A 22287-nucleotide genomic window follows, 5' to 3' on the forward strand; every position below is an offset into this window, starting at 1 on the left:
AAAAAAAATAGTTGCATTTCCTTTGGATAATTTCCACCCACGTATTTTTTTTCCACTTTGAATGAAGTAGCGATAAATGAGAAAATGATGAAATCTCAGTTAACAAAAATGTAATCATGAACCTGGGCGGGTAAACTGAAGACAATCACTGAAGGAAATCTCCATTATTCAAGCTCTTGTCAATAATGACTTGTCTCTGGACATATTTTGTTTTGTTTTCCTTGAAAAGCTCCAAGTACCACCAGCATTTTTAGAATCCCATTGCATTATCAGGCCATTTAAGACAAGTGAAATAGGGAATTGAAGTCATAATTGTCCACCCCTCAAAAAGGAAAAATGTGAGCGTGATTTTGTTCCACATTTTCAGGTTTACCGAACATATTTATCAAATCTATGAAATACTTCATTGTCACTTTCTCTCACTTTCACAGTCAAAACCCAAAAGGCTAAGTGTGGCTCCACATGTCTCTCATGTCAGTTTCCTTATCCTATAGGGTTTTGTGCAGGTCTGAGTACAGTGCCTTGCACATAGGAAGCAGTATATACAACAGTTATTATTAGAGAACTAAAATCATCTCAACATAAATGCACACACATTTATATATATGATCATTTAATACATATTATGAATATGTATATATGTGTATGTAGATATAACACACACATGTCTGTAGACATTATAGAAATAGCAGGCTGCATGTTCAATATACTTTCTATTAAAAAGTTTAACAACTGGGGCCGGCCCCGTGGTATAGTGGTTAAGTCCGTATGTTCTGCTTCGGCGGCCCGGGCTTTGCGGGTTGGCATCCCAGGTGTGGATCTACACACCGCTCACCAAGCCATGCTGTAGCAGCGTCCACATACAAAATAAAGGAGGACTGGCAAAGATGCTGGCTCAGGGACAATCTTCCTCACAAAAAAACGAAAAACAAAAAAAGTTTAAGAACCGATGAAGTCCAAACCTGCATAGGCAAATTCATTTTTCTTTTAACTATTACAGTATGATTTTGACTTGAAGAAAGTGCTAGCAAAACTTGTAGTAAGGAATAACAGTATGGTGCCTTTTAACTTGAACTCAGTCTCTAAGAGACAACAAATTGAGCAGGACTCAACCACACACTGGGAGCTGCGAACCCATCCTCAGTTTCCATTTGCCCTGGAAGAAGCTATGGTGGGGGCATGTGACTTTTAATGATCATGACTCAGAGAGGTGGTACCTCCATAACATCAAAATAACTAACTTGCCCTATTCATTTATTAAAAAAGAGCCAAATGACAAGTCAAACCAGTCATAAGGTTTCACAGACAGAGTCCATTGCCCACAGCCCTTCTGTTTCAACCACAAGGAAACCTGCCTTTCAACTCAGCTCCACAGGCCTACCTGTCAGGGAGGCAGCAATGAATGACAAATGACTGCAACATCCCGCAGCTTTCACTGAGCCCACACAGAGTGAAGGCACGGTCAGCCTGGGTGCGTCCAGAAATCGGTGTTAGGCGAGTGGTGTGGAGTACTCTGTTTTTGTTGGGTTACCACCCCTGGAAGCTCAACAGTGACTGTTGGGACTGGTTTGACTGCTTCTGGAAGGGAAGTGAACGAATCCACCACACCTCTGGCTGCATACGTCCAGCACATTACACAGTCTTCAAGGGGTCCTTTAAGTTTGACTGAGTTGTCCTTGATGCTGCCAGAAGTACACTTCTACTTAATAGCTGACGTTGAGGGGCAAATACTGGACACTCTCCATATGTGTACAAACAAGTGGAAAACCCCAACCTTCTTGGCTATGCCACCACGTGGGGAGACTCACTGACACCCATGGCCTCAACATACACTCAAGTAGGGACTGGGAGGAGGACAGAAGCTCATGGACTGAGATCAAAACAAAAATGGCCTCCATGGGTGATAGGCAAAAACTCAGAGGTCTAGGAGGTGCCTAAGGTCTGAAAAGGAATGTATAGGTGTGTGTTTGTACATCCTGAAAAAAATACTAAGTGAAGAGGTCTTTTATGATGTGGAAGTCACTATGGGTATATGTTCATGCTGACACATTTTTACGCCCAGGTTTTGTAACTTAAACTTGTTCTTTCCTGAACTGTTCTTTTTATGTGAGCACAGCAGGCTGACTTCTATGTCTCATGCCTTTTCTCATCCTTATTGCACAATCTTACAGTCTCTAATGCAACATGGCGACATTTGGAGTTGTGTCATTGGGCACAAGCACAGTTGTGGTTGCCTCCACCACAGTTCTCTGGGTGAAGGAAATCTGTTACTGAGTGTCATTGCTTTAACCAAAGTTTCCTCAGGGTGGAAGACACCTTAGGAGGGAAAGAGGCAGGCTAAAGTCTCCTAAAGCTGCAACTCCTAAAAGCTACATGACCTATTTTGCTAACATAGATCGACAAAACTCTATGAGGGGAGCGGAGGGCTGTTTTTGGTTTTGTTTTTTTAATATAATAACTTTATTGAGATATAATTCACAACCCATACAATTCACCAACTTAAAGGGTACAATTCAATAGTTCAACATCTAAACATGTGCAATCAACACTACAGTCAATTTTAGAACATTTTCATCACCCCAAAAAGAAACCCCATTCCCATTAGCAGCTACTCCACATTTCCCCCAAACGTCCCCAACCCTAGAGAACTGCTAGTCTACTTTCTGTTTCTATGGATTTGCCTATTCTGGAATTTCATATAAATGGAATCACACAATATGTGTTTTTTTGTGTCTGACCTTCTTTTACTTAACATAATGTTTTCAAGGTTCAACTATGTTGCTGCCTGTATCAATACTGCATTTGTTTTTAGTGGCTGAATAATATACCACTATGTGGATATACATTTTATTTATTTATTCATTAGCTGATGGACATCGGACTGTTTCCACTTTTCGACACTATAAGTAATACTGCTATAAACATTTGTGTACAAGCTTTTGTGTGGACATATGTTTTCATTTCTTCTGGAAATATACCTAGGAGTGGAATTGCTGAGCGTGGCTATTTTTTATAGCCAAAAATATTGGTACATATTTCTTAAACTGAGTGGTGGATGTATGGGTATTCTTTGTATTATAATTCTTTATATCTTACCTATATTATATAGACATTCTTTTGTATCTACTCAATGTTTACTAAAACCAAAAGTAACCTAAAAAAGAAATAGTTACGCAAAATTGGAACATGTAATATTGGTCAATGAACTGGAACTACAGTAGGTATTTATTTATACATTCTATGCAATTTTTCTATATTCCATATAAAATTTGTCTTGTAATGTTATTTTCTCTTTTTCCTGTCTTAAAATGCACCTTTTCTTCTGGTTCATATTTTTGGATCTATGTTAGTAATATAAAGAGGTGAATTGAGGCAATAATCCAGACCATTCAGATCCTCAACTTTCTTTCCACCTGAACAGTCTGGGTCCATGAGTGAGACGCAGGGGCCCCTGCCTTTGCTGACTGATGGTCGCTTTGGCTTCTGCCACCTAATGGCTCAGAGGGGGAGCCACTCTTGAGCCCAGCGCCTAGGGGGTGGAACTTCCTTGCTCACACCTTTGCCTCATTCCTTCCCTGAGTGACTAGGCATCAGCCACATCACATTTAGCCAGCTGTTTACAGGGCAAGCCATGACATTATCAGAGGATGAGGAGTCTCATGATACCCCTTTAAGGGGTTTAGAGACATTTTCCTGGCTATTCAGCTCTGGCGTCTCTCCATTCAGTCCCATTTTCAATTCTAACCCCAGTTTAAGCCTCTCTAGGATCTGCTACTTGTGCTAGAGAAAGCAATGTCCTCTTAAGCTCATTCTTCAGGCAAAACCCCTTGATTCAGACTCACCTACTTCCAGCAGTCCTTTTTTTTTGAGGAAGATTAGCCCTGAGCTAACATCTGCTGCCAAGCCTCATCTTTTTGCTGAGGAAGACTGGCCCTGAGCTAACATCAATGCCTATCTTCCTCCACTTTATATGTGGGACACCTACCACAGCATGGCTTGCCAAGTGGTGCCACGTCCACACCCGGGATCCGAACTGGCGAACTCCAGGCCGCCGAAGCAGAATGTGTACACTTAACCGCTGTGCCACTGGGCTGGCCCCTCCAGCAGCCCTCTGAATGGCGTCTACTCTTACGATGTCTCTCTGTTCATCCCAAATGTATTTCATCTTAAGCCAGGCTCTGGTTTCCCTCTCTTCGGACTGGTTTATTGTCTCATCTCATTTCTGTTCTTCACTCACACTTCATTTCCTGATTCCTCCTTTCTTCTCTCTGATCACCCACCAACTTTATTTTGATCAATGTAGAAGTTTTGTGACCATATAGAGCTGGGCTATCACAAACCACCACAGAGCCCTCTCTTTATGATGGGAATATGTAAGAGTGACATGCATTGAGGTGGGGCGAGTTTATTCATTATAAGAGCACTGAGGCCGACCTTCTAAAACACTTGTATTACCTGGATAACTGATTTCACTCTCCACTTTGCTTTACCTGCAAAGATGGGATTTTTCCTTAACATTTATAGTAAACTAGGCTTTGAAAGAAATCAGTAATGAACTATATTATGTTTTGGGACAAATGTCTAAGAAGGGATCAAAGGAAAATTCGGTCAGTAAAAGAGGGTACGTACCTGTGTTTGTAGTCCTTTAAGACCCTGTTAGTGTAAAAGGTGGCAGCATCATTCATCTCCTTGACATAAGGACCAGGTTTGGGGGACTGAGAGAACAGGACCATCACCCAAGCATAGAAGGGAAAAAAAAAAAAAAGGATAAGAAAGAAAATGCCTTGAAGGAGAAGAAAAGCAATGGAGAAGTTAACTTGAAAGTTGGAAGCAAACTTTGCCCTGTAAAGGTGGATGAGACACTTCCCACGCCTCAGAACACAAGGCACTGAACTTCAAACAGGGCAAGAAAGAGCTGACGCATTCAGCCTGATCAGTGTAGCAGCCGCAGGACGAAGGAGCCTGAAGGTACTCTGAGCTCTAAACACTCCAAACATGTGACGAGGTGCAGGGGCAACATTCCATCCGGACTCACCACAGCGATCCATCCAAGGGCAGGGATGCTTTCGCTGACGGCCGAGAGATGATTAAACATTTTACTCCCCCGGTTTCTCTCTCTGAAAGTTTGGATTTCCTGAATCTTTTCTGATATTGGTTTCAGAAGTGCAGCCACGTCATTCTGTAAGCAGTCAAACAGGACTGTTACTAAGGACAGAACAGAAACACATGAAGCTCTACCCATGTTGACCCGAGCAGAAGCACTCCGGACTAGCCATTTGTCCAGGGGCCTAAAAGAACAGGTATCCATCTTTCAGAATAGAATGGATGTTTTTTTTGTTATGGTAATACTGTATTTTCGTTCTCTGAAGTATGAACATTGCACATATTTCTAACATTATGAATGCTGTGTCCGGAGACATGGAAAAAAACCAGCAGGACGATACAGCCGCTGTTTTGGAGAATCCTGCAAGGAGTACAGTGAAACTGCATAGATCAGTTATATTTTCCAATGGAATGCACGGATCACACACTAGAATAACACAGGTTTCAAACTGGGGCGGGCAAGAGGTCAGTAAAAGGATATCTTCCCATTCCTGTGAGAAAATGATGTGAGGGATGGTCCTTGGTTTTACCATAGTTACCATAATCCATGTGAAAAAGTGGAACTCTTTCATTGAGTCTCTTTTCAAGAAAATGTGACAGCTTCTAATATTTATAGTTACCTTACTGTGATTTGGCTTTCTCCATTGTCCCCGGCCAACTTGGCCTATGACTACAGGTCACTCCCACTTCCGATTAACTCAACCACTGACTTCTCTGGTCTTATAAAAAACGACTTTCAAAATTATGTGAGCTTGGTTCTGAAGTATCACAGAGACAGGTGCTTGTAACATCTCCCCATCCATCCCTGTAGCATTCTCTACTTTCTTTGGTTTTGAAGAGCAGATACAAGGATACCTGATTTTGTGTGTGTGCGCTCCAAAGAAACAGCAACAGTCTTGTACTTCAGCTTGGTAAAAACAGCCGAAGAGGTTTCAGCAGCATTTTACTAAATCTTGTTTGCATGAAGTAAAATGGAAAAGCCCTTAAAACTCCTTAATTTCTTTAGCCAAGACTTCAGGGCAAAGGTTCCCAGCCTTGGCTCACACTGAAATCACCCAGGGAGCTTTAAAAACCAGAGGCCTGGGGCCCATGCCCAGAGACTCTGATTTAACTGGTCTGGAGCTGGCCCGGGTTAGGGGGGGATTGGAAAAGCTCCCCAAGTGCAGATTTTAATCACTGCTACAGGGGTGGCTTAACACCCCAAAGGACAGTTGTTTCTACCAGGACAGCAAACCATTAAGAAAGAAATTATGTTCAGCTGTGGCAGCTTCTAGACCTCACTTCTCCTTCTTGACTCCTTTATATAACCCTCCCCTAAAAGAAAGATATGTAAGGGGTTTGGAATTACAATGACTTTGGTTCAAATCTCAGCTCTGACACTTACTACCCCTGGGGCCTTGAGCAAATGACTTAATCTGAGCCTTGGTCTCCTCATCTGTAAATCAGAGACAATGATACCTACAGAGATAAGACATTTTAAATCTCGTCAAGGGATTCTTTTTACTCCAAATTCAACATCCAATCAAAGGTGTGTCATAGGTTTTCCCAGAAGGCAGCTGATTTTCAATTATGGCAAAATTAAATTACTAAATTAAAATACTAAAAAGCATCCTAACTTTCCCCAACAATTTGCTAAGCCATAATATTTCTGATGCAATGACATTTTTGAGAAAGACCAGAATATCTGAATTGTCCGTGATACCTGGCCTATTGCCCCAAGGGAAAAAAGAACCAGAAACTGTGTATTTACAATGTTAGATAGATTTATTAAGGCCATCTTTGTTTATCTCTAACTTCTCAAGAACAAACTCTAAAGTCCGAGGAGACAGAATATTCTGGAAGATATTTTATATTGGTTATCTGATGAAAGCATTATAAAGATTGAGATGGTTTCCTTTTGCCTTAGTTTGGCAATTCCGTGAAGAATTGTGTTCATTTAAAAAAAAAAACAATTCTGAGAGAACTAAGTACAACGGCTATTTGCAGAACCCTAATAAACAGTACGGCTTTTATTCTGTGCCAATAGATTTCTCCCGTACTTTAAAGTAGGCTTACATTCTCCAGCTCATCTTGAACTTTCACAGCTGGAATCAAAAATAGAGAGAGAACATTAGAGTTATGGTGTGATTTCCATCAAGGCTGATCATGTGGGATGTCAGACGAAAAGCAAATGGGGGAGGCTGTTCATTAGGGGTACTTCCACCTGTTTAAGTGTTAAGACTGTATTAGGCGTGCTCAATAAATACAGGGTGAATTGCACTGATGTCAGTTAACACTACAAAAGGGCTTTCCACCAATACGAGAGAAATTTAAGAGGCGTCCTGGCATCCTGGGTTTTTCCAATGGAATGCCTTGGTGGTGGCTCCTCAGACACACCTAGTGTGACTAGTGTGCTTTGGAATGATTTCAAAACAGCCAGTTTTACATAGATCTCACTCAGATTGCTTTTTTAACTTCTCACTCAGGTTTCTTTTATTCTGAGAGACATTTCCCTGAAAGAAAATAATTTTTCAAGGCTCACGTGAAGATTAGCTGAAAAATCTACCCCACCCTTCCCCAGGTTTCTGGGGCTTTAACAGAAGGTGAAAAATGGCCAAAATGGAAGAGATGCATGTGCAAACTGCAAGAGTCAGCAAAGGTTTCCAGGGAATATCTTAGCTTGATGCATCTGTACTTTGGAGCGTATTTCAGGACTCCATGTCTTTATGACCCTAGTTTCTGCTTTAAAGTTGAAGCTTTGAGATCCATTATCAGCTTCATCTCAGTTTAGTTCCAGAAATAATTGTTTTGCAGAAAGCAAAATTAAAGAGCTTTATCAGCAAGCTTTGTAGAAACTTTACCCAAAAAGGGAAACCAAATTCCCACTCATGCTGTTTAGTACGGGATGGAACAAACTCTGAGAGTTTGACCTCGAAGATGTGTCACTGAGTAAAACGAAATAAGCCTGTTATTTCTGGAATCCAGGGTTTTTATGTGGTCCTACATCAGGTAGAAAATGGATCAATGTCTTGTTACTTCTTTTTAAGTAATTTCTTTTTCTGATTATAAAATTAATATATGCTTTTTGTGAAACATGGGCAAGTACAGATGGGAAAACATAAGTAAACAATAAACATTCTTAATTCCACTACATGAAAAAAAGCGGGCTAATTGGTTGTTTTCCCTGTAGACATAATTACTAGAGATATCTTCAAAAATAACAATAATTATTTTAAAAATAATGACTATTAAGACCATCAAGAATGGTTCTAAGAGTTCAATTCAAGCAGGTCAATTAAAATAAGCAGCTACACAAACAAAATCGCATCACTATATTCTCCTCAAGTTCTGTGAGAAGGCTATCATTTTAGAGAGAATGTTTTAAACATAAACACTACAAAGGCATTACTAGTACAAACTTGGGCAAACCTAACAGCATTAAAGTAAAAATTGGACTTTTTAATATTCGTATCCCACCTACGTTTAAAATTCTAGGAAAGCTCATATCAAGGAGCACTTCTTAATCAACCATGCCGCCAAATATCGACCATTATTACTATGGCTTATGTGTTTTTGTGCAAAGCTTTACCAGTTGATTCCACCTGGGTGCATGTGTGTGCAAGTGTGTGAGTTATAGCACAGAAAACATATGGAAAGATATACACCAAAGTGTTACCATAAAACATTTATTTAATTTTATTGGTTTATCCATAATCCTAAGTTTTCTAATATGTACATGCATTTCGTTTATAATTAAGGGAAAAGTTTTAAAACATATTAACCAGTTTTGTACCTTCAATGGTAGAAAAAATTTCACATAGGTGCTATTAAATTTACATATACTAAAACATATTAAGATTCTTTCTTACCATCAGGGAAGTAACTTCAGGAAATTATATTCAAAAATTGCCAGAATATTAATCTCCATAATATATAAGGAACTCACACAACTGAACAATAAAAAAACAACAGCCCGATCAAAATATGGCCAGAGGATATGAACATTTTTCCAAAGAAGATACACAGATGGCCAATAAACACATGAAAAAATGTTCAACATTACTAATCATCAGGGAAATGCAAATCAAAACCACACTAAGATACCAGCTTAAGCCTATTAAAATGGCTACAATCTAAAAATAACTAAATGTTGGAGAGGGTGTGGAGAGAAGGGAACCCTCATACACTGCTGGTGACAATACAAACTGGTGCGACCACTATAGAAAACAGTATGGAGATTCCTCAAAAAACTAAAAATAGAAATACCTGCGACTCAGCTATCCCACTACTGGGTATCTACCCAAACAACTTGAAATCAACAATCCAAAGTAACATATGCACCCCTATGTTCATCGCAGCACTATTCACAATAGCCAAGACATGGAAACAATCCAACCCATCGACTGATGATTGGATAAAGAAGATGTGGTATATATACACAATGGAATACTACTCAGCCAGAAAAAGAGACAAATTCACCTTGTTTGCAATAACAATGGAAGGACCTGTAGGGAATTATGCTAAGCGAAATAAGCCAGTCTGCGAAAGACAAATACCAGATGATTTCACTCATATATGTAATAGAAACAAATACACGGACAAAGAAAACAGTTCAACGGTTACCAGGGGAAGGGGGTGGGTGGGCACAGGGGGTGAAGGGGAGCACTTATGTGGTGACAGTCAAGAAATAACATACAACTGAAATCTCACATTGATGTAAACCATTATGAACTCAATAAAAAAAATTACCAGAATAAATTATTCAGACGAAAAAGAATAGTTAACATTTTCTCAGACAAAGGTTATCCAAATCAGGAACAGCATTTGCTTCTAAAAATATATTATTTGGGTACATTCTAATAACTGAAGCAATTGTTTTCACCATTTTAAGTCAGGAGCAAATATTTTTTTTATCAGAAATGTTATTTCGAGTTAACTTGCTTGGGTGCAATTATAGACATTTTCCTAGGCTAGTTCCCCTTCATGTTCTTCTTATATAAAAATTTTCCACTGTCCAGGAACATTCTGGAAGTTTCAGAATATGCCTCATGATAATACTTTCAGAAACATTTGTGTACTTAAGACAACCTGAGATTTTAAATCATTTGCAAAACTGTCACAGAAGTCAATTTAAATTAAAAAAACATACTGAGCACCACAAATATACATGATACTATAGGACTTGCCATTATATTGCATCATGACATATTCCTTGGAAAATATTTTTATATGTTCTTAAGGCTCTACAGTCCACATATATATCTCATTTTATGGTTGCTAAACTCTCTTAAAAATACACTCAAGAATCTGAAAGACTTTTGCTTATATTTCTTAAAAATGATTCTTAAAGGGGCTGGCCCAGTGGCACAGCGGTTAAGTGCGCACGTTCCACTTCTCGGTGGCCCCGGGTTCGCTGGTTCGGATCCCGGGTGCAGACATGTCACTGCTTGGCACGCCATGCCACATATAAAGTAGAGGAAGATGGGCATGGATATTAGCTCAGGGCCAGTCTTCCTCAGCAAAAAGGGGAGGATTGGCGGCAGATGTTAGCTCAGGGCTAATCTTCCTCAAATAAAATCATTCTTAAAGAGTAAAACCAAGGAGATTTGGTCTCCTTGGGGTAAGAATTCTTTGGAGAGTTGCATTATCTTGATACTTTAGAGAGAAGCTTCTAGCACACACGAACTCCTACTTACATTTTTAATACAAATCTTTCAACAACTCATTATACTCATCAGCACATTTTTTTTAGCAATAATTTTTTTAAAACAAACTCAGACATACAGAAAAGCATAGAAAACAATAATGATAGGCATTCATGTATATGAAACATAATTTAATATCACATTGGGGTCCAGGAGCATCACTATGACATTGCTTTACTGATAACTGCTGAAGGACAGCTGGAAATACAGAGACTTGGAGCCTGGGACATAGAAGCATTTAGATAAGATCTCAGAGGTTGCACTGAACCTTGTGTCAAATTGTTCTGTTTTTCTCATAAAGGTAGAACAGTGCACTTGCAGTTGCCAATTGGACATTTTTAACATAGTCTTTTCTGCAAAAGCATTCAGCAGATCATAGGCCAAAGAGCCTTCTCCAAAGTCATTTTCTTATTCTTCAGATAATAATTTACACTGTTGCTATCAATATATTTTGATTTGTCAGAATCATTTAAAACCTTATTCAGGATTTGGGGACCACTGACACAACGAACAATAGATACTTCTTTGTCAGTTACCACTTACTATTTTTTCTTTGCCACTGTTCACAGGTGCGAGCCCAATCTCCCATCATTTCTAGCTTTTGTTCTGCAGTATCCGAGGAAGTCCTCACTCTAAAACCTACAATTTATTCATCAGAACACAGTCCTGCTGACATGATATGTGAGCCACAACTTTTTCTAAGCTCTCAACATTTGACATGTCTCAAAAGGGTAGGTATGTGATATAAAAAGTGAAGTTCAATAGAAATCTAAATGTTTACACAGTGACCCACAATAGTTTGTGCCCTTACAATATCTCATGTCCTGAATATTGCTCTAATGACAGTGGTCAGAAGATGGTAAATAACAAAACAAAAGAACTAACAAACAAACTTTTTTTTTTTTCCTGAGGGAGATTAGCCCTGAGCTAATGTGTGCCAATTTTCCTCTACTTTATATGTGGGTCGCTGCCACAGCATGGCTGATAAGTGGTGTAGGTCCATGCCCAGGATCCAAACCCGCAAACCCGGGCCACAGAAGTGGAGCGTGCCAAACTTAACCACTAGGCCACTAACAAACAAATTCTCAACATTAACTGCTCCCTCAGGTTGCGATTGATAATTTTCATTCTAGTTGTTCTGACAGGTAGAGCCTTTCACTGGTAGTGCAAAAAGATAATAGTCCAGTCAGAGAAAACATATCTTTTGTATTCATGCATTAGTGTGCTGGGTAACAAACAAACATGGGGTGCACAGGCTGTTCTAGTATATCTCTCCTGGATGACTGGACTTGACAAAATGGGTTCCTAGAAAATGCTGGGTTCATGACAGGGACATGGGATTAGCTGGATTATTTGAGATCCAGAAAGGAAGCAGTGGGTCTTTTTTTGAGGAAGATTAGCCCTGAGCTAACATCTGCCAATCCTCCTCCTTTTGTTTTTGCTGAGGAAGACTGGCCCTGAGCTAACATCCATACCCATCTTCCTCTACTTTATATGTGGGACGCCTGCCATAGCATGGCTTGACTAGTGGTACGTAGGTCTGCCCCCAGGATCCGAACCACCAAACCCCCGGCCGCCAAAGTGGAACGTGTGAACTTAACCACTGCACCACCAGGCCAACCCCTAGCTGTGGGTCAATAACGGGCAATGACAAAGACACATAAAATCATGGCAGAGAGAAACCAGAGGGGAAGATTAAGTTGAAAATCAAAAGCTTAACCTGGTCATCCACAATAAGCATAAGAGAACAGACTGGGTGGCCAAGATGACTCTCATTTTGCACTTTGTTATTGTTCCAGCTTACTTTATTGGCCCAGCTGAGAAGATATCAACTCTTGCCCTATCTGGGTAGGTACCATGTGGCTCCTGACAGTGATGAATTTTACAATCACCTATAATTTTCCTTTATGGGATTCTGAACATTAAACTAAACAGCAGTAGATCTAACTGTGCTTTACTTAAACGCACACAGGCTTCACTAACTAACAATATCCAGGTATGCAGATTGGAGAAAACAGCCAAAATCATTCAAATTCACCAGCCTTTGAAAAGCTAAAACAATATACTGTGATCAGAAATTAGTTCTCTGAAATAGCAAAAATAAAAAAATCTGAACAGCCATTAATTTTTTTCCTACCAAAATTGGTTGAATGTTGACTGTATGCCAAACACCAGGTTGACTGGTTTTTACCAGTATGTCTACTTCCTAATGATAAATCTCAGTTAAACTACCAAAGCCACCATTTGAGAGATCCCAGCCCAGTCAACTGCATTTACTGGGTCATTGTCTTTCCCCCAGATAAGTGGCCCACGGTAAAGGGATGGCCAGATCTTTTCTCTGAGATTCATCTAAGCAGAATGTCGCTGAGATGGTGTAAATCTATAGTTCCCATTTCAAACTCAGGAGATACAAAGGATTTCAACAAACTACCCTGTGAGTCCTAACTTATTCCACAGGGTAGATGAGGCATTACTGTACAGAGCTACTGATACTTAGCTCCAATCATTCTTAATCAGAAATCTGCTTTTTCTTTTAAGGATAGCACGGTCTTTACAAGCTTCCACTGTTCACTTTGCTCAAGAGCAGTGCTTCCCACAGTGCCTTGAACAGAGCACAGGCCCCAGTTTGGTGAGCAGCTCAGCACAAATGGCGCTGCCTGGTCAATGGAGTTTGGGGGAATTCTGCATATGGCATCTCCTTTTTGGTGGTCAAGATTTACCTCAGAGTACTAAAGGAGGTACTAAAGAAACCTATTTACCTTTCTTTAACCAAGCTGTTTCTCAAGCTTTTTTGCCCGTGGAACTTTTTATCCCCCCCGCCACCTCCACCCCCAAGTTTTCCAGTGAACTGGTACTCTGCACAACAGATCCTAGGAAATGCTGCTAGAGGAAGTCTGCGGAGTGGCTTCTGGGATTCACAGGGATCAGCTAGGTGCTCATGGTGTATTCATTCGTCCTCCTCCTTTCCAGTATATTTTTGCTCATTACCATGGAGACGCTTCCAAGGGCTGTTAATGGAGGTAAAGACGTCTCTTCTCTCTCACCTCCAATACACACACACACACACACACACACACACAGTGGAGGTTTTCAGGAGCTATAATAATCTCTGGAGGGCACACCCGTCACCCTCTGCACTGAAATTCTCTTTTCTTGCTGCCTCTTCTGTCAGTCTTTCTTTGGCCAGCCTTGGCCCCGCTTCTAATCACCACTGGCAGTAACAATCTCTTTCCTCTCCTTCTTTCTCCTTATCTTCTTTGTTCTCTTTCTACTGTCACACATCTAACTTGAGCATGAAAAGGCAGACGATTTAGAAACAATGCCACTGAATCACAGTATTTTTTTCCTTCTGCAGAGCAAACTCATGGCCAATGCCATTTGCTTTAATCTTCAGGTCTTGAGCGATCTTTCCTCCCCGTGCTGCCCCACGGGCATGGGATGCTTCTTTGTTACCCAAGAGAGATTTCTAGCTACTTCTAGGTCCAGAGGAATCCCATGGCTTTTCCTGATTTAAGGCTCCCTTATGCCATGGCTCACATGCACGCAGAGTCTCACCAGTGCTTGCAGATGGCTGTGCTTTGTTTTTCACATTGACCCCAAAGGGAAAGTATGGCAAACAGTATGTGTGAAGCTGGCATCAAATGTGATGTACACGCGGAACTACTTTCTACGAGGCATGTGCAAGAAGGCCGCTCTTGGATTTTTGCCTTAGTTATTAGATATAAAGCCTATAGCCCTTGACCATGTAATAAAATGGAGATGATTGTACTCACCGTATCTCTAAAGAGAGTTATCTTGGTATCAGTTAGTTCATTTGTTTCTTCACTTATTCAACAAATATATACTGCGTGCCATCTCTGTGCCAGGCTGGCCAGAGGTGCTGGGGTAGAGCAGCAAACAATACAGGGACTCATACCCCTGCCATTTTTTGTTCAAGTCGGGTGGGGAGTATATTAGGGTTCTCCAGAGAAACAGAACCAATAGGATGTGGTATATAGATACACAAAGAGTTTATTATAAGGAATTGGCTCCTGCGATTACGGAAGTTGATAAGTCCCCAAATCTGCAGAGTGAGTCAGCAAGCTGGAAACCCAGGAGAGCTGATGGTTTAAGCTCCAGTGTGAAGGTCATCCAGCTTGAGACCCACAAAGCTGATGTTCAGTTCGAGTCCAAAATCAGGAAAAAGCTGATGTCTCAGTTTGAAGGCAGTCAGGCAGGAGGAATTCTCCCTTAATAGGGGAGGGTCAACTCATCAGATGGGGATGGGGCTCACTCACGTTAGGGTTTCATTTGGTCTACTGATTTAAATGTTAATCTCATCCAAAAACATCCTCACAGAAACACCCAGATAATATTTGACCAAATATCTTGGCACTTCATAGCCCGGCCAAGTTAACACATAAAATTAACCATCACAAGGAAAGACAGGCAATAAACATAACGAATAACTAAATTATATAATATGTTAGGTGTTAAAAGCCACAGGGAGAAAAAGGAGAGTTGAGCAAGGAGGTTCAGAAATGGGAAAGAGTTGCAATTTAAAATAGGATGGCCAGAGTAGGTCTCAATGAGAAAGTGACATTTGAATAAATACTTGGAGGAGGCATTAGCCATGTGGATATCTGGAAACACGTCTTTCCGGACAGAGAAAAGAACCATTGCAAAGGTCCTAAGGCTGGAATGTGTCTCCAGTGTTCAAGGAATAGCAAGCAGACCGGTGGAGCTGGAACGAGTGGAGGAGAAAGAGAGGGGGTATGAGATGAGAGAGGAAATGGTGGGCAGCAGGAGCACAGATCACATAGCCTGTTGAAAGGACTTTGGCTTTTATCCTGGATGAAATGGAAATCACCACCGAGTTTAGAGCAGAGGAATGACATGATGTGATCTTCCTTTATAAAGATGACTCTGGCTGCTGTATTGAGACCCCACTGTCGGGGGTGGCGGGTAAGGGTGTAAGCAGGGAGATGATATTTGAGACTCGCAATAATTTGGATGAGCAATGAAGGCAGCTGGGATCAGAGTGACTGTAGAGAGACAGTGAGAAGCAGACTCTGGAGTGGATGCGGGCTATCTGAGCAAAGGAGGAGTTAAGAATAAGTCCTTGGGTTTTTGACCTGAGCAACTAGAACGACGGAGTTGCCATCGCCTGAGAAGGAGAAATCGCAAAGGAACAGGTTTTAGCAGCAGACCAGGAGTTCAGATTTAGACACACTGCTTAGTCTACCCTTAACCAGCCTTTCCCCAATTCACTACTAATACTATCTGCAACATGGCTGTTGATATCCTTAATGTTTTTCCCCCCAGCTCGGTCCCTTTCTGGTTTCACTCTTCAGCTTGCCTTTGCTTGGGAGCATCTTCTCACATTCTCAATTCAGTGCAACACGATATATAAATGCGCAGTTCTTCACATACAAGGGTGCTTTGCGCCCGCAATCAGCAAGGAGTGAGCTCTGTGCTCTTTCTCCCCTGGTGATGGCTTGTGCTGAGTCATCCACTTTGGCCAGCAGCAAATGTTTGTGAGACAGCTAGCCTGGATGATGGGTACACTCTGTGGTTGGCGGTAAAATTATTTTTGTTAATTTCCCAGGTTAATTATTCATTATATCTGGAAACTAACTTGCCCATAAAGAGATCAAACCTTTGCACCTGGCTTCATCTGTATCGTATTTTAACTAATTGAGGTAACAGAGAGAGACACACTGTTTAAGATGGTTGATCTGGGGTAGACAAATCATGTCATAAGTGTATACTGGAGATCCAGCTTGCATTTATGCTAAATACAGTGCTTGTCACATAACAGGTAAATGAACGAATGAACAAATTAATGTTGAAGTGATAAATAAAAATGAACCTTCTGAGAAGTCAGATGTGATCTGGGTAGCAGAAATAAACTTATCTATCTAAAGACAGCAATAGTTTAGCCTGTTTTGACATGTGTACTTTTTTATTTATAAGTGAACAAAATTATCAGATATTTTCTTTTACATCTTCCTCCCCCCATTTTCCTTTCACCTTTTGTCTGCCTGGTGTCCACTTACCCTGATCTCATCATGCTTTCTTGATCCTTTTATCTGTTAATATATTTATTGGGCACCTATTATGTGCCAGGTATAATCCTAGGTATTTGGAATGCATTAGTGAGAAAGGAAAGACTTCCCCTATGCAGTGTATAATAGACAGTAAATAAATCACACTATGAAAAAAGGAGTAGAATAGTAAAAAAGCAGCAGGGGTGCTGAGAAGTTTTTATTAGTGTCAATGGCTTAAAGGAGAACATTTGGCTGAGTGAACATTTGGTTAATCCTGATTGCTCTAGCCAGTCTGTCACATGCTAGCTGCTGATCAGAATGGAAGATGGAGCAGCCATGAGGAGAAAACTAGAAGGGGATACAAGTTGTTTTCCCCCACAACTGGCTAACCTGAATTCAGCCACTCATGGGTCATATAGTTCCCTTTCAATTCCAGACACTCTTGACCTTGGCACATGGCACAGGATAATATGCTTGCTGCTGATGAGCATTACAGAATAAAATCCACCAGCTGTAGTTTCAAAGACCTGCTTGACCACCTCGGTGTCTTACCAATCTTGTTTTTTCTTGTAGGTACCTATTCTCAGCTCTGGGTCCTTCTTACTTCCAACCCACAGAGTTACTTTATTAAATATACTTGGTTTCTTGGGTTCTTTTTTGTTGGCGAGCCCAAAATACAAAATTAAAATATGAATACATGCACCTTCCCACTGGCCAACATCCTAAAAGAAGTTGGTAAGTTTACAGAGAGGAAAAATATATAACCATTTCCCACAGTTGGTTTTAGAAGATTTCTCTGAATTTCTAAGATGCACCTTCCCAGCATCACACGTTAGTGTTGCAAAGCACAAAATATCATTCTGGCAAAGGAAAGGCCAAAAGGTCAAACTCCTTCCTTCCTTCTGGCACATTAAGTGCTCCTTCCAGAACAGACATAGGCACAGGCTGGGCCAAGAGCGGCTGAGCTGGGCAGCCTATGGGATTTGGTCCTCATCAGCAGGCCATGTTAGGAACCCCACAAAAGTCTGTCTGAGCTGTGTGGCAGTGAGTATCATCTGAGGATCAGTTTAGGGGGAGGGAGAAAATGAATTATTGATTGCCTACTATAAATCAGACACCGTACTTTGTATTCTATAGCTTATTTAAACACTGCAAAACCTTTGAAAGATTGGCATTATTATTCTTGTTTTACAAATCAAGGGACAAGGTGGAGAAATACTTAATGACTTGCTCAAGATTACCTGGCTACAACTGGAACTCAAACCAAGATATATCTGGCTCTCAAAACTTATATTATTAGGCACAACAAAGAAAGCACCGGCTTTGGAGTAGGACACATCTGGATTTAAACACATCTTTCACACCATTTGGGGCTAATTCCCCTTTCTGAGCTCCATTATCTTCAAATGAAACGTGTGATATTCATCTGTGATGTTCTGATGATGACTAAATCAGATAATGTGTGCATAATTCTGACACATAACAGACATCTGAAAATGGTAGCTGTTATTATTTTCATAATTTCCAGCATTTTACTCACCTCAGATATCGAAGAAACAGTATGTCATTGATAGCCAAACAAAATGGAATTATTGCTGAGTTAAACATCATAGCTGATAAAGGCACTGAGGGCAGAGTGCCCACAATACACAGTCAGAAGGACAAGCTTAGTGCAGGCCCTCCTGGATGGGGAGGAAACTTGTGTCTGTTCATCCCAAGAATCCCAGGCAACTTTCTCATGTGCTCCTGGGACATGCTAGATAAGCTGAAGCACAGATGGGGCACCCTGACAATCTCTGGAGCATTGAGGGACAGTCTTCAATAGGACTGGCCGCCCAAACTCAATGCCAGGAATGACTGTATCACCTCTGAGGTATCGGCACTGGACTCTGAGAACGGAACGCTGTTGCCTGTTGGAACCAGCACTGAAGAGTAGTTACTCTGCTGCTGATTTGCTTTCAAGGCAATTTCTCTGGCGGCTCATTGTAGCCATCAATTTGATAAATCTTGGAATTAATATCAGTTTCTAGACTCTGGTGGAAGCGTTTCCTGGTGTTTGTAGGAGGGACCACAGGCAAAGACACATGTCAACCTCTAGTGGAAGAATGTCCTTGTGCTACAGATCCCTCAGGCATGAGGAAGGGCACAACGGGGTTTCCACACACCATGAGCACCGGAGTCAGTCCTGGGTTTTAGTCTTGACTCTGCCCCTTATTAACTGAGAGAATAATATTCATCTCACAGAACAGCTGTGAAGCAACAGGTGCTCCATCTTCCTTAATCCCCTCCCTCCTTACACTTCCAGAGGGTATAATTTGAGGCCAACTGTGGTCACTCGGAATGCATACTTCAATGACTAACACAAATTACTGCTATTTAGTGAGATGCTCTGATATGACTGATACTTATGGTTTCCACCTCGATAGATGCTAATTCTCCTAAAAACTTTGAAATTAAGTATTATTATCCTCATTTTTCAGCAGATGAAACTGAGGTTTAGGCAGACAACATTTTGTCTCTGAAATTAATGTTGGCTTGTAATATGAATGTTTTTTCTTTTTTTAAAAAAAAAAACAGGGTCTACAATTTTGAACAATTACTACTAATTACCACAATGACCACATTCCTAGACGGTCCCAGGAGCAAAAGGTTACAAGTGGTCAATGGAACTGTGGGACTGAGCCTCGTGATGGGGTGGGGGTCAGGTGGGACAATCCAGAGAGGCCATGTTTGCTCATTCTTTAAGGATGAGAAGAAAAGTGAGGGGAAGAGGTATTCTAGGCTGACAGAAGAGCAGACAGAAACACACAAAAAAGCACAGAGGCAAAAAAAGTCATGATGTGCAGGAAACAACAAATTTTCTTGGATGGCATGGAATACAAATCCTGCGGGGGCATTCTGGGTGATGAAGCTGCCCAGCCACAGGCGATCTGCTCTGGGGGAGCCCCACGTGCAGTGCTGAGGAATGTGGATTTTAGTAAGGAGCCTGGGAGGGTTCTAAGCAGAGCTGTGCCCGATTCAGAAGCAGAGAATAAACCCATCTGGCAGGAAGGGGAGATTCAGTGCAAGGCGCAGGGGGCCAGCACCAAAGCAGAGGCAGCGAGGCTGGTTGGGGGGGCTTATAAAGCATTGATAAGGGACTGAGGAAGGCAGTGACAAGGACAACTGGGAGAAGGGGGTGGATCTGAGAGGAATGTAGGACGAGGATGGATTCTGTTTTTCTTTTCTGCTGTATCTTGAGCACCTGGCACATAGTAGGCACTCAGAAATCAGGTGCTGAGTTGATGAATGAGGTAAGTATGAAAAGTGATGGCAGAAGAAGACATGGAGGCTGATTCTAAGGCTCCTTGTTTGGAGAATGCTATTTAAAACTACAACTGCCTTCTGTTAACGAAAGCAAGGAAAACTGCCAGATTCCATAGCAGAACAGAGATGGTGCAGGCCGCCTCCAGCAGCTCATCCTGGAAGCCAGAGGTGACCATGAAAACCTGCTACACAAGGACTTCCATATAGCCTGGGATTTCCACAGGACATGGATTGAGCAATCAAGCCCATCTTACCTAAATCCTAAGGGGAAGAGTGACTTCAGGTGGCCTTTGGGTTACAGTCAGAGTCAATAAGAGAAAACATTTTAGAACTCTAACCTTTAATGATCCCATGTGATGGTATTTGGGGTCCTTTTATAAGAAGCACTCCTATAGTCTTTTTATGATATCCTGGCCATGCTGCAATGTTATAAGTTATTTATCTAGGTTGTTCCCTTAAAATTTTTAAATTAGCAACAGTCACAAATTCCTGGAGTTTTACTTCCTATTCGTTTGTGGGATTTTTCTATTTTCTTGGTTCTTAGAACATGTTCGGCCACAAACATGGAAGATTGTTGTATATGAAGGATGTTCGGGTTCTTAGACTTTCACAGGGTTACGGCGCTGTGGACGGTGGTGACGTCCACTCGGCATCCATCCGCTATTCCTCCTTTCCACGGCCCTCCTCACCCTCAGAAGCCCCTGCACTGTGTGGGGCCCTAGCAGAGCCTGCCATGGAGGTGTAGTTTGAGGGCTACTTCAATAGAAGGTTCTACGATTCTGGTTCCTGACAATGAAGAGAAAGAGCTTTTAAAACAGGGAAAAGGAGGTAAGGGTGGGAAGACCTGGCTGCCATTTAGATTGTCCTTTCAAAATGCATACAACTTTTGGATAAGTACGACCTTATTAATAATTACTAACCCCTTTAGCTATCAGTTAACCCTTTTTCAGGGTCAGTGGGAATCAACCAAGGGCAATAAATAGGCTGACAAGAAAGGAAGAGGAGTGCAAGTGGGAGCTGGCATGGCAGGAAAGGGGTGCTGAGGTCCAAATTTACCATTCTCATTGCATCTCAGGGCTAGCCCTCGTCCTAATTCTCAGAACCAGCTCACTTGCCATCTTGGGCCAGATGTCACTGGTGACTAAGCCTGGCTGGGGAAAGCTGGGTGGCACTGGTAACCAGAGGCTTCTGCCCTGGGCTGGAAGAAGCCCAGGTGGTCACTGCAGGTCTCTGGCAAGTTCTGTAATTAAACATCTGCAAGCTTTGATCTCTCCATCTGTAGATGGAGTCTAACATTACTACCCATGCACTCTAGCATGACACTGAATATTAATAGGTGATAGAAGAGTTTTGAGATCCTTGAATTAAAAGGTCCCTCATAAACAGTCACACAAAATGCCATCAATACTTATACCATTTATATTAGGATTGGGGGGGAAACCCCTCAGGACTGGGAAATTTATTTATTTTACTATTTCTATTTGCCCTTCTACTTATCTCAAATTCTCTCCCTGCTGAACTCTTCAACTTCACAGAAGAAATACTGTCCCTTCTATACTGGCACTCTCACTGCGAGTAGAGAAAAGATCGGACAATAACGTTTGAATCTTGCATTTTGAATTCATGTAGAAGGCTCTTCATACTACAAAATCATAAAGAATGATTTTCAAAGACAGTGAAAGAAGACCATCTTTGGTTTAGAATAGTTTGTGTCCAGAGAAACAACGAGATGTGGATCCCAAGACAATGACACAATCCATCCTTCATATATAACAGGGGCAAATCCAGGCTTCTACAGGCAGCTGCTCAATGGTCTCAAAACCAAATTCTTATTGGGTTTTTTTACCCAAGACAATTCTAAGGTGCTGCCACAGTCAGATTTCCTGGTTAGGTACGTATGTGTTGCTTGTACTGAACCCAGGTCCACATAAAGTTACCCCCACACTTGACTGTCCAAAACTCACAGCACACACACTCAGCCCCATATGTTTCCTCCTTGATTTTTTTCCATCTGTAAAACCCTATGGGAAACATGTCAGATAGAGATGAGGAGTAAGGTGTTTACAAACTGGTAAAGAAATATGATACTTATCCTGTCAGCTGAACTGAACCTGACAGATGTATTTTTGGTTAAAATTAAAATTGTGAGCCCTATCCTGTTACCC

General features: G+C 41.3%; 1 protein-coding gene across 3 annotated transcripts in view; it reads right to left on the bottom strand.

Annotated features, from left to right (window-relative positions):
* CAP2 (cyclase associated actin cytoskeleton regulatory protein 2) overlaps positions 1 to 22287 on the bottom strand; it is a 132086-nt gene that overhangs the window by 33614 nt on the left and 76185 nt on the right. For all 3 annotated transcript variants that reach the window (XM_044773202.2, XM_044773203.2, XM_070515600.1), the window contains 2 exons: positions 5036 to 5179; positions 4630 to 4715 (listed from right to left, as the gene is read on the bottom strand). In XM_044773202.2, the coding sequence (XP_044629137.2) occupies positions 4630 to 4715; positions 5036 to 5179 (230 nt within the window). The remainder of the gene's footprint in view (positions 1 to 4629; positions 4716 to 5035; positions 5180 to 22287) is intronic.

This window comes from Equus asinus, chromosome 8 (genome assembly GCF_041296235.1).
Source record: "Equus asinus isolate D_3611 breed Donkey chromosome 8, EquAss-T2T_v2, whole genome shotgun sequence".
NCBI classification, from domain to species: Eukaryota; Metazoa; Chordata; class Mammalia; order Perissodactyla; family Equidae; genus Equus; species Equus asinus.